We start from the raw sequence: 13516 nt of genomic DNA, 5'->3' as shown, positions 1-13516 counted from the left end.
TGACATGTGAAAATTATGTGAAATTCAAATTTCAGTATCCGTAAATAAAGTTTTATTGGAACACAGCCACGTTCCGTTTACATATAGTCTAGGGCTGCTTTCGCACTACAACAGCAGAGTTGAGTAGCTGCAACAGAGACCATATGGTCTGAAAAGCCTAAAATGTTTACTGGCTGGCTCTTTAGAAAAAAAGTTTGTCAACCCTGCTCTAGGAACTTACATTCTTTTTGGGGAGACAGTTAAACAAGCTGGTAAGCTAATTTCAGGGTGCTTCTGAGGATGAGAGCCAGCTGGCGTCAACATTTCCTCACACCCTGCTTCTGCCTCAGCCACCTTCCCCTGGAGGGGAAGTGCTCCGTCCAGCTGGGCTACAATGCAGCAGCAGAAGGGCCAGGGTCATTGTGATCAGCCTCCTACCTCCGAGCCAAGAGGATCTAGCCTTTTCCTGAAAGAAAAAAGTCACTCTCGGTGATTTGCAAAGTCCAGTACCTGCTGGATCCCTTTCCCCTCCCAGCTCCTCCATCCAAGAATGACCTCTGTGTGACTTAGAGGAGCATCATCACCTTTGTCATCAAGGCCTGCCACCTATCTACCTGCCATCTGTGTGCTGTGCCTCCCTCTATACAAAAAGTCTTCTCCCACACCACCTCATGGAGCCCTTAGAGGGGGAAGGCGCAGATTGGGGTTATTGTTCCCATTTCACAGATGAGGAAACTGAGACTTAGAGAAGTGACCTGACTTATCCAGAGTCACACAGCTTGAAATAGCTTGCAGAGCCAGAATTAGAAAGTAGTGGAATGTCAGGTAGGGAAGGGCCTCTGACGCTGTCTGAGCCAGAGATTGAAAACCGGTGGCCTGAGGCAGAGGTGAATCAGGTAAGGGTGGTGGCGAATCTTCCATGTGCAAGAAATAAGGTTTGCATTGTCTGCGGAGAATTTTAAAACAGTAATGAAACGGTAGGTCTGCTTTGTATTATCACCATGCCCTGGCGATTCTAAACAATGTCGGTAATAAAATCCTCGCTCCTGAAGAGATCTTTTTTTAAATTTTTTTGTGAGGAAGATCAGTCCTGAGCTAACACCCGATGCCAATCCTCCTCTTTTTTTGCTGAGGAAGACTGGCCCTGGGCTAACATCCATGCCCATCTTCCTCTACTTTATATGGGACGCCGCCACAGCATGGCTTGCCAAGCAGTGCGTTGGTGCACGCCCGGGATCCGAACCTGTGAACACCGGGCCACTAAAGCAGAGCGCTTGCACTTAACTGATTGCGCGACCGGGCTGGCCCCTGAAGGGATCTTTCTGTTGGTCTAAGCTCTAAATAATTGCTGTGATTATTATGAGTTTTAAGAATATATATGTAAGCTTCAAATTAGTACATTTTTATCACCTAACCTTTAATAAATAATGTATTCTAGGGGGCTGGCCTGGTGGTGTAGTGGTTAAGTGTGCACACTCCGCTGGGGTGGCCCAGGGTTTGCAGGTTCGGATCCCGGGCGCACACCAACGCACTGCTTGTCAAGCCATGCTGTGGCGGCGTCCCATATAAAGAAGAGGAAGATGGTCACAGATGTTAGCCCAGGGCCAATCTTCCTGGGCAAAAAGAGGAGGATTGACATGGGACGTTAGCTCAGGGCTGATCTTCCTCACACACACATAAAAGCAAATAATAATAATAATAATAATAATAATAATAGTAATATCTTCTACATGGAAGCTAATTTGGAGAACACAATTGGCCTCCAACATACAGCTTCGATTTGAGAGTTCATAGCAGGTTGGAATTATTGGAGCTCCCTTCACGAGCGTTCACATCCCCATATCCCTGCATTTAAACAGCAGATTTGAAATCAACAATGATAGTACAGTGATTGTAAAAACAAAAGAAAAAACTTGAGTTACTGCAATTCTGTCATTCTCCATGCAAATCCTTCTCTGAACCCTGCCAGTTTGCCTCTTTTAAAGGCATTTCTTCGTGTGTGTGTGTGTGTGTGTGTTCCTTTTTGTAAAAAATACATTAATGTAACTAAAAACTACTAATCCATTACTTTTTTCCCATTTGTACTGTAATTTTTAAAAATTTTTTATTGGTTTGAGTGTATATATGAAGTTCCAATATAAGAAAAATTTCACTGTCTGTGTTTCTTTTCTGGCCATTAATATTATTTGTTTCATTTCATGATTATTGTTGAAGATAATTCTACCAAGTTAGGGTTAAAAAATGATCTTCTCTGGGTGTCAAATACACTAGGTGTCAAATACATTGGTCTGAAGACAGAATAGGACTCACAGATGATGAGCTTATTATCTTTTCCATCATAATAATTATTATTTTATTGAGCACCTGCCTGGTGCCAGGCACTGTTTTCAAGTTTGACACGTATCATCTCATTTTAAATTTTAATAAAGACAGGATCCCACAGGGCTGGAATTACGGTGAGGTGAGTGAGGCTAAGTCATGCCAGCGCAAGGTCAGATTCTGTCTTTATTTAAAATGTTGACATTTTGTTCATTGTGGATATTTTTTGCATTACTTTTGATTTTTTAAAATATTACATTAAAATATTAATTATCTTGATTATTGAGTTTTTTGGTGCCCCCACCCTTAAATTTTGCACCCAAGATGATGCCTCATTAACCTCACTCTATTAACCTCACCCTAGTCCTGTCCCGGTTCATCTAACCTCCATGAAGTAGGTGCAATAATACCCCCATTTTACAGATAAGACAAGTGAGCCACAGAAAGGCTAAATGTTTTGTTCAAATACACACAGTTATTAAGTGGTAGAGCTGGTACACAAACTTCTCTTACTTTAGAGCCCATGATCTTAACCCTACTTTACATTTGTTTTGTTTGGTCCACACAGGTTGTTATATATCTCAAATAACTTGCCATCAATTTAATTTAAAATTAAAAATACAGCTTTCCAGCTTCTTTAAAAGTCTGGCCACCTGGGCTCACATTCCTGTTCTGTAACCATCAGCAGAGGTCGGAGTGGCCACCTCTCTTAGATATGAGGCAAGCTCATCAGATCGCCACAGTCCCCACCACCCGCTATTGTCTCAACTCCTTGCCTGTATCACTCACTCATGTTCCCTGCCTACACCAGTGGTGCATTTGGATTTGGACCCTTAATCTGGCCATTGCACAAATGGAGGAATCCAAGCCCTGGAGAGGAAGAGGCTTATCCAATTCACATAGTACCTCTGTGACAAAGCTGGGCTCCAAGCCAGGCCTCACACAGCCCCTCAGTGACAGGAGAGAATCGTGAGTGACCTTACATCTGATGGGAGCTCAGAAAGGGAGTTACCAGACTCAGATCCAAGCTAACTCCCATTTCCTGAGCACCTCCCAATGGCTGGCACCAAGGTGGGCATTTCCATGTCCACATGTCACATGGTACTCCCAACAACCCTGGCAGGTCGACCTTGACAACCTCTATCCTATGGGTGAGAAGCTGTGGCTCGGAGAAGTTAAGATTTTTCCAGGATCTCACTGCAAGTTTGTGGCAGGTCTGTCTAACTTCAGTTCACTAGCATAAGACCTGAGGAGTCCACCTCCTGCTCCCTCCCCGGGACCCCCTCTCTCACTCTTGCTGGGATTTTCTTGGGCTGAGGCTGGAGTCATTCCTGGCTAAATTTACTCTCTTCCAGGAGGATGCTGTCATAGGGCAGCCTGAGAGTGAAGCTGGTGTTGTCAAAACACCTACTTTATGCCGGGCATGTGCTAGATGCTTTTCATAAAGATTATATTCCCTTCTTTGTGTTTATCTGCATCCTCTAAATTTCCCTATGAGTAGCAGCAGAGCATTGTCTGATACAGCGCCAGAAGGTGAGAGGATGGCGCAAAAGACGAGGCAATGTTCCGCTCTGCTGTACACAAGGTCACTAGGAGTTGGAATTGACTGGAAGGCACTAACAACAACAACTGAATTCCCCACAATGAACACATTTTACTTCTTTTTTTTTTTTTTTTGTGAGGAGGACCAGCCCTGAGCTAACATCCGATGCCAATCCTCCTCTTTTTTGCTGAGGAAGACTGGCCCTGGGCTAACATCCATGCCCATCTTCCTCTACTTTATATGGGACGCCACCACGGCATGGCTTAACAAGCGGTGTGTCGGTGCATGCCCGGGATCCAAACCGGCGAACTTCGGGCCACCGCAGCGGAGCGCGCACTTAACCACTTGCGCCACCGGGCTGGCCCCACATTTTACTTGCTATACAAGGAATTGCTTGATCTAGGCCTGGAAATGATTCTACCGAAGGTTTGGGGAAATTGGAGATCAGTAACCCCAATTTGCAGTTAAGGAAACTGAGGCTCCAAAGGATTGCCCAAGGTCACACAGGAAGTGAGTGATGGAGTCAGGATTCTGTCTGCATCCCAGGCCTGTGCTCTTTCCTTCCCACGGCTCTGCCTGCCTTTTTTTTGACACCTTGTTCCACAAAGGAGTTCAGGCAAATGATAAAAACACATAAGAGGAATCAAGCGTTTATCCTCGTCCTTTCTTGTATAAACCGTATTTCAGGAAAATCAAATAATGAATGAGGAAAAGTTCTTTATGGAAGAATTCCAGCTAATGAAGGCAAAAAAAAATGACAGAATTATAAAATCACCACTTTGTAACACCTAATGAAATAATGGATCATCAGTGGATGCTAAAACCAATAGATGAAAGGTTGATGGGCAATTTGATAATGAAGAGAGCAGGTCAAGAGCCCTGAACCCACAGATCAGTCAGTTAAAAACGTTTTAACTGAATATTATGTGCCTCCAGATGTGACATAATAAGAAGTACACAGCACCATGGCCAATAAGGTATTCTTGCCAAAAACATTAAACCTGAATCTAATCAAGCCTCTAGATCTAACTTTCAGTTTACTGGAAATACAAGAGACAGAAGAACAAGTTAAATATACCACCAGGAGGCAATCAGCCAAATCTCCTGGGACATGGGAACTTTTATAGGACAAATGCTCTGCTTTCTTCTACAAATAAATAGCATGAATAAAGAAAGGAAAGAAAACTGGACAGTTACAGATTAAAAGTTACTTAAGAGACATATCAACCAATGAAATGTGTGAACCTTATTTGAATCCTGTTTGGAACAAACCAACTATTAAAGAAATTTGAACTTGAACTAAGTATTAAATGATTTTAGGGAATTTGTATTAATTGTGTTAGGTAGGATAGTTATGTTTGAAGAAGCCCTACTGTTAAAGATATATGCTGAAATAAGTTGGGTGAAATGATATGATGTCTGGGATTTGCTTTATAATGCTCCAGAGGGAGGGGAAAGTGGGGATGTAGATGAAACAAGACTGGCAACATGTGGATAATTATTGAAGATGGGTGATAGGTACATGACTATTTATTACATTCTCTCTACTTTTATGTATGTTTGAAATTTTCCATGAAATCAAAAGTGTTTTAAGGCTAAAAGTAAATAGTTTAAAAAATTGGGACAAAGAGAAAACACAGATCAAGAAGTAGAAAAGTTCCGAGCTTCCTAGCAGCCAAAGCAAAGAGGAAAATGAGTCATGCTAGCCAAGTGTTGAGAAAGGCAGTCTCTTGCCTGCAGTCTTTTGACCCCATTCAACCACGTAAGAATGAGCCTTGGGCCTGGAACACTTTCTAACCAAGAGATAGAGTCCACATAGCCTGTGCAGGGCTTATCACCTTGTGTGGGACTATCTTTCCTTGTTTCAGGTGCAGTGTGTACTCTTAACTCTGCCTAAAGCATGTGCATCACATGGCATCTAGCCAACCCCACTGCTATATCTCTTCTCCTCCAGGAGGGGACAGGGTCCTTCCACTGCTGCACCAGAAGGGTGAGCATAGGCGAATTGCTCTGCATTGGCCCTGGGAGAGATCCATTGGCCATGAGGGACTGACACCCACTATTGAAGCTGATCTTGCTTTGTCTCTTCTCTGAGTAAAGCATTGTTCCATCCAGTTCTTGACTGTGTCATGTTTTCCTTGGCGACTCAGATACCAAGATGCAATGGGTAGAAGTGTTTAGAGGTCTCCCCTGGGATTAACTGGTGCACAGCACTCTTCTTGACATCAAGAGATTTATATAATTTTATTTATTTATTTATTTATTTTCCCCCCAAAGCCCCAGTAGATAGTTGTATGTCATAGCTGCACATCCTTCTAGTTGCTGTACGTGGGACACGGCCTCAGCATGGCAGGAGAAGTGGTGCATCGGTGCGCGCCCGGATCCAAACCTGGGCCACCAGCAGCGGAGCACGCGCACTTAACCGCTAAGCCACGGGGCCGGCCCAATATATAATGTTATAAACTAATGTTACCGCAATAAAAAAAAAGAAGTGATTCTGGTGGTGTCAAAATTTCTACTTAGGGGCTGGCCCAGTGGCCAGGCGGTTAAGTGCGCGCACTCCGCTGCAGCAGCGCTGGTTGGGATCCCGGGCGCGCACTGACGCACTGCTTGGCAAGCCATGCTGTGGCGGCGTCCCATATAAAGTGGAGGAAGATGGGCACAGATATTAGCCCAGGGCCAGTCTTCCTCGGCAAAAAAAAAAAGAGGAGGATTGGCAGATGTTAGCACAGGGCTGATCTCCTCACAAAAAAAAAAAAAAAAATTCTACTTAATAAGGCTTACCAGGTCACTAGCCGGGCAGCCAGTCACCTGTCCTGATTTGGGCTATAATGAGGGACTTGCAAAGAGGAGAAGAAGTAGAGAGAGGTGGACCTCAGAGGATGAGGGAAATGGAAAAGGACGGGGGAAAGGCAGGGCATTCTAGGTGGAGGTGCAAGTGAGCAAGGGCAGAGAGGCTCCTTCATTTTCATAAAAGAAAAAATATTATACAAAATGTATGTGAACTCGAATAAAGCTGGTCTTTTTTGCTCCCTCCTTGCCCTGAAGAAATTGATTCAACTTCCAAAAGCACTGACAGGAAACAAAAGTCTTGACCAAAGTTCCCTGTAGGATACTGCAAAGTGATAACACAGGGCACCTCACAGCAAGACGGTCTCCAAAAATGCTCCTAAATCTTCTCTCCTTCTCAAAGTTCCCCACTATCAGAGCAGCTCCCCAAACCTCTCTTTCTTTCTCTTTTTCCCAAATTCCTGACCACCCAATCTCTGCCAGCTCACTCCTCTCCCTTCTCGCACTAGTAGCCGTTCCTGAGTGGGACTGGGAGAAAATTCCTCCAAGTCACTCCACTCTTTTGCTTAGATCTATTCCTCTCCCTCTGCCCTCCTTACAGAGGAAAAGCCATGAATATTTACATGTGAGTATTTTTGTCCTGTTTCATAGAAAAAAAGATTGGAAGGAAATACACCCAAATGTTAACAGTAAGAAGCCAGCAGAGCTTTGGAATCAGATAAAGTCGGGCCCATGTCCTGGCTCTGCCAATTTCTAGCTGTGTGACCTTGGGTAAGTGTCACTGGAGATATTTCTCCAAACCTCAGATTGCTGTTCCTTGAATTGCTTAGCCTGGTATCTGGCATGTAGTAAGTGTTCCATAAAGTGTAGTTTACAAAATAAAGGAGTTATCTCTAGCTGGCTGGAATATGGTGACCTTTACTTTGGCTTTATCAATATTTTATTAAAACTTTTTTTACAATAAGCACATATTTGTAATTTAAAATAAAAACATCATAAAGATTATTATAAACATAGGCATAAACTAAATGTTTACCAGTAGAGGACTGAATGAATTATGGGGTACTCATATTCTGGAATATTATGAACTCGTTACAAATGAAGTATCTTTATAAATAACCACACCAAAAAATGTCCACAGTATAACAAGTTGCAAAACGATATGTGTAGTGTGAATCCTTTATATATATTTTTCTATATGTTAAGTATGTAAATAAATTGAAAAAGTGCTGGAAGGATATTCAACACTGTAGCTATCTCAGCAGTGAAGATGAGGGTTTTTCATTTTTTAAATCTAATTTTCGTAAAGTTTAATTTTTTGAATAAGATGCATGAATGACATAAAAAAATTTTAAGGGGGGGGGAAACAGGCAGGGAGGGTTTCCTGGTGTGTTTCCCAGGCCCCACAACAGAACAGAGCAGAAAGCAGGAACTCCAAGGCTCTCAGTCCTGTCACTGCGCAGTTGGAGCTCCAACTACTCAGTTGGGAGGGAGGGGTTAACAGTTTCAGAGTCTTCAGCCCTCAAAGCCCCCCACCCCACGTGCTCTTTTGCAAAGACTGCAAAAGTAAAGAACCAGTTAAAGTTGCTCCCTCCTCCGCACCCGTAGGGATGCCTCTAATACCTCCGGTAAGGATAGTAAATTTTGCTGGAACCACGAAGAGGGCAGGGGGAAGAAAAGGCCCTGGGGCCTGGAGATCTTTCTAGATGTGGCCTGTGGCCCCAGTCTCCCCCCTCCCCCAATCTTGCTGCAACTGAAGACAAGAAAGGGCTCTAGAGGGACAGCAGGGCTTTGCTAGGTTCTTAGGGTGGGGCCCGCCCTGCTGCGTGTGGAGGAAGGGAGCCGATGAGTCCCCAAACACTTGGGGGGTAAGGCCGAGCAGTTCCTAGAATGTGGGGGAGATGAGTGCGATGACACACCGGGGACCCCTATCAGTCGTCTCTACAAAAACCATCGTCTCCTGATCTAGCCCCCAGATTGAGTCCCAGCATTTCCTGGCTGGTTCCAAGAACCCTGCCCAGAAAGTGGGCGGGGCTCCTGCCTCCCCTCGCCTCTCCCCACTCAGGCCCTTTTGGCGTCTGAGTCCCAAATCCCAGCCCAATCCCAGGACGAGCCCATTCAGCTCCCAGGTCTAGTCGGGCCCGCGCTCCTTCATACGGCCCCCCGGCCCCGGTGCCCGCGCCACCCCCCTACCCCGTTTCCGCACAGTTCCCGCTCCCGGCACTCCGCGCGCGCCCCGCGCACCTCCTCGGGCCGCGGGAACCCGGGCCCGTCGGCCCCGCCCCCTGAGGCCCCGCCCCGGCACGTGCGCGCGCGTGGTCTGTCCGCCGGTGGGGGCTGCAGGGCGACCCTTTTCCGCGTCGATATCTGGCCCTATCAGCTAGGACCGCGTTCCGAGCGTTGGGGAGAGGGGTTGCGGTGTTCAGAGAAGCTCAGAGGAGATGCAGGCCCGGAGGCGGAAGCGGAGGATGGAGAGGGCCCGAGGTTGGGGCAGTGAGGGCAGCAGAGCTCGAGCCCACGCCCAGCTCCTCTCCTCCAGGCGGGCGCACTTGGGAGCGGGGTGAGACGCTCGGCCTGGGCCCGGCGGGCTCGGAGCCCGACTGTGAGCAGGGGCTGGCCCGGTGCCCGCCAGGTGCACTGCGCGGGACTGGCAGCGGGGCGGGGCGGCCCTGGGAGCGGCTGTCGGGGTGGAGGGCTAGTCGCGTGAGCTGGGAATGTCCGACCTAGGATCGGGAGTCCAGGGCCCAGAGCTCTCTCGGCCTGGATGCTGTGTCCTGTCCTGGCAGGGGTGGGGATCGGGGCACAGGAGGCCATACCGACCCGGCGCTGCCTCCCAGGTGGGGCGCGGAGCTCGTCTCTGCGCCGCCACCGTGTGGCCGTAGGGAGCAGCGCTGTCCGGCCCCCGGAGACGCCTCAGGGCAGGGGGGACCCGGCCCTGGCTACCACGCGGCGGGCCGCCCCCGGCTTTCGAGACCTCGGGCCCACCCCCAACCGGGTTCCAGGAATGGGGTTGAAGTTGCCATGGCGACGGCGGATCGGTCGCCGGGCCTTTCTCCGACCGCTGTGAATCCTGCTCAGGACCCCGTGGGACTCTCGTGTGGACACTCAGCAATCTGCCCCCAGCCTGCTCACCGAGTCACGTGGTGTGGATGAGAATGATCCCTCCCAAAAGCAGCCAGCAACCAACCAGCTTTTCCTAAGCACCTACTGTGTGAAAAGCATACAAAAAGGAATAATTAAAATAAGGGCAAGCCCTTTCATATTCATGGCACCCCATTCTCATGAAAATAGTAGGTGACATTCAAGGAGGGCTTACTGTATGCTTGGCACTCACTGAGTACTTTCATATGCATGATTGCATCAAATTCTCACCACAATCCTCTAAGGGTAGGCACTATCATTAGTGTCTAACAGATGAGAAAATTGAGGTGCAGAGAGGTTAAGTAACTTGTCTAAAATCACACAGCTAGTTAAGGATTAAATGTCTAAGCTTTGGCTTTTTTTTTTTTTTTGTGAGGAACAATGGCCCTGAGCTAACATCTGTTGCCAATCTTCCTCTTGATGCTTGAGGAAGATTGTTCCTGAGCTAATATCTGTGCCAATCTTCCTCCATTTTGTATGTGGGACACCACCACAGCATGACCTGATGAGCAGTGTGTAGGTCCATGACCCGGATCAGAACCTGCAAACTGTGGCAGTGGAAGGGGGTCACGCAATCTTAACCACTACACCACCAGGCTGGCCCATGGCTTTCTTTTTTTTTTTTTTTGAGGAAGATGGGCCCTGAGCTAACATCTGCCAATCCTCCTCCTTTTGCTGAGGAAGACTGGCCCTGGGCTAACATCCATGCGCATCTTCCTCCGCTTTATATGGGACCCCACCACAGCATGGCTTGACAAGCGGTGCCTCGGTGTGCCTCTGGATCCCAACCGGCGAACCCCGGGCCACTGCAGCAGAGCGCGCGCACCCAACCACTTGTGCCACCGGCCTGCCATGGCTTTTTTAAAAAATAGACTTTATTTTTTAGAGCAATTTTAAGGTCACAGCAAAATTGAGTGGCAGGTGCAGATTGTTTCTGTATACCTCCTGCCCCCACACACTCACAGCCTCCCCTACCATCAACATCCCACAGCAGAGTGGTACATTTGTTACAATTAATGAACCTACATTGACACATCATTATTACACAAGTCCAAACTTTACATTTGATAAGCCTTGGTTTTTAAATACTATGCCAATCTCCTGCCCTAATCGAAGGCCACGTTCCTGAGGGGGCGGGATATGACTGAGACTTTGAAGGATGTGTAAAATGTCCAAAGCAGGGGGTAGGAAGGGCATTCCAGGCTGAAGAGTTGTATATATGAAGATGTGGAGGGATCTTCGGGGTGCTTGATGAGTTTGTCTTGAGCAGCAGGTCCCAAATTTTAGTCAATAAATTGAGTCTCAGTCTCATGAAGTTTGTCCTAAGCAATAACAGCCATGAAATCATGGGTTTAATATGCAAGTTTTGTTTGAATACTAATTGAAATAAATATGTAACTCTCAAAAATATCTGGTCATATACCACTAAAATCATCCCTAGAGCCCTCAGCGGTAGTCATGCCCTATTCTGGAAAACACTATCATAGGGAATTACTGGAGATGCCGTGGAGAGGTAGGATGAGGCCACTGTTGAGGAAGGGTCATCCATGTCCCAATAAGGGGCTGGCTTCTTTTCATAATTCTCTCTGAGCCCTAGACCTACCAGCATATCGGATCTTATCTTTCCTGGCTGGCAACACTTTGGTGGCTCCTCATTCTCGTCTAGATAAAGAGAAAATGCCTTAATATGGCCTACAAGGTCCTTTGGGATCCTGGAATAGGCCCACCATGGCCCCATCAGGCTGGTGAAGAGAGGGAGACAGGGGACCGGATCTCCTGGAGGAAGTGACATCTGAGCTGAAATCTAACCAATTTATGGGAGAGAACTAGGTGATGGTGGTGAAGAGCTTTTTAGGTAGAAGGAACAGCATGTGCAGAGTTCCTGAGGCAGGAAGGCACAGTGTGCATGCAAACACCTGAAAGAGGCCTGAGGAAGAGTCAGGGAGAGGAGTTTGCAGAGGCCCCATCCTGCCTCTACTCCCTGGAGGCATCACAAGCCCTGTGATCTTAACGCTGTGCCCTGCGGGGAGCCACTGAGAGTTTCAAGTAGGGGGATGACTTCCATTCAATTGTTGAATAACAAATACTTTTTGAGCACCTACTACATGTAGAGTGCTGGGGATTTTATAGTGACAAGACTCTCACGGTCCCTGTCATCAGGAAGCTTATACTTTTCTTTTTCAAACAAAAGTTTTACAAGCATACCTTGGAGATATTGCGGGTTTGGTTCCAGACCACAGCAGTACAGCAAATATCGCAATAAAGCAAGTCACATGAATTTTTTGGTTTCCTGGTACATATAAAAGTTATGTTTACATTGTACTGTAGTCTATTCAGTGTGCAACAGCATTACGTCTAAAAAAACAATGTGGATACCTTAATTTAAAAATACTTTATTGCTAAAAAATGCTAACCATCTTCTGAGTCTTCAGCAAGTCATAATCTTTTTGCTGGTGGAGGATCTTGTAAAAAACGCGCTATCTGCAAAGTGCAATAAAACAAGGTATGCCTGTACATACACATAATTTAAAGAAATAACAAGTATTATAAGGTTTTCTATGAAAACAGAAGGCAGTCCACCACCCTCTTCCCCCATTTCCACTTTCCCAAAGACACCTATTTTCAACTCTTTTAGCTGACTATATTTTTATTTATCTCCATTATCTCTAACTAACATGTTTGTTTTGCTACTTCTTTTTCTTTTTTTTTTAAAGATTTTATTTATTTCTTTTTCCCCCCAAAGCCACCGTAGATAGTTGTATGTCATAGCTGCACATCCTTCTAGTTGCTGTATGTGGGACGCGGCCTCAGCATGGCCGGAGAAGTGGTGCGTCGGTGCGCGCCCGGGATCTGAACCCGGGCCGCCCGCAGTGGAGCGCGCGCACCTAACCGCTAAGCCACGGGGCCAGCCCTGTTTTGCTACTTCTTGATGTTTCAATTTTAAGCACCATCTCTTGATTTTTTACTACGGAAGATAAAGTTTTAACTCTCTTTCCCCATCATCTGCCCCACCATACACATAACCCCCACCTCCCCAAACTGCCAACATGATTTTGGTTAGTTCAATAGTCATTGTTTATATTATTATATGTAAACTATGATTCCTTTTCCTTTCCTGTACAACTTTTTGTTTTCCCCAGAGTTAATAATTGTCCTGTTTTGTCACTTGCTTAGTTTTTATGTATTCTACTCTCTGCAGTTATCTAAATCTTTTCTCAAGATGTTCATGCAAATCAGGTATCTCAGGTTGGTGTCTCTGAAAGCGGACATGGAGGTGGAGATGTTTGTTAGGGATCAACACCTGTGAAGGGAAGTGGGCTGAAGCAGGACTGGGCAGAGGGAGAAGGTGAACTGCAGTGAGGCCTGGCAAAGACTCCATCAACCTGGCAGAGAGCTCTGGAGCAAGTATTGCCTGTCGGAGTGTCCTGAGCCCAGCTGAGATGGCCAGGCCTTTGTACGCTGCCTGGCTCAGTCACCCAGTGTGGCTGCCCCAGGGAAGGATCTGATCTTGGGCGAGGCAGCTCTCTGCATCTGAGGCCGACCCTGAAGGAGCTGACAGCTGGAGGTGGGCTGCTGTCCAAAGTCCCTGAAGCTGGGAGCAAGCTCTTCCTCGATGGTGGCTCTGGAGGCATGTCTCCATGACTACCACATCATATGTTCTGTCAATTCCATCTTCTTGAAGACATTTTTCTGGGAGTCTTCCTTCTGCTTCAGTCTGGAGTGTTTGCCCTTAACACCTGGTGA

General features: G+C 46.6%; 1 protein-coding gene across 1 annotated transcript in view; it reads right to left on the bottom strand.

The window, feature by feature from the left end:
- RPS6KA1 (ribosomal protein S6 kinase A1) overlaps positions 1-9724 on the bottom strand; it is a 52373-nt gene extending 42649 nt beyond the window's left edge. The window contains exon 1 of the mRNA XM_058553329.1: positions 9652-9724. Coding sequence (XP_058409312.1) covers positions 9652-9654 — 3 coding nt within the window. The 5' untranslated portion in view covers positions 9655-9724. The remainder of the gene's footprint in view (positions 1-9651) is intronic.
- Positions 9725-13516: the final 3792 nt, after the last annotated feature.

This window comes from Diceros bicornis, chromosome 13 (genome assembly GCF_020826845.1).
Source record: "Diceros bicornis minor isolate mBicDic1 chromosome 13, mDicBic1.mat.cur, whole genome shotgun sequence".
Lineage (NCBI taxonomy): Eukaryota > Metazoa > Chordata > Mammalia > Perissodactyla > Rhinocerotidae > Diceros > Diceros bicornis.
The sequence above is the reverse complement of the archived record's forward strand: the minus strand, read 5'-3'. Positions and strand labels throughout refer to the sequence as shown.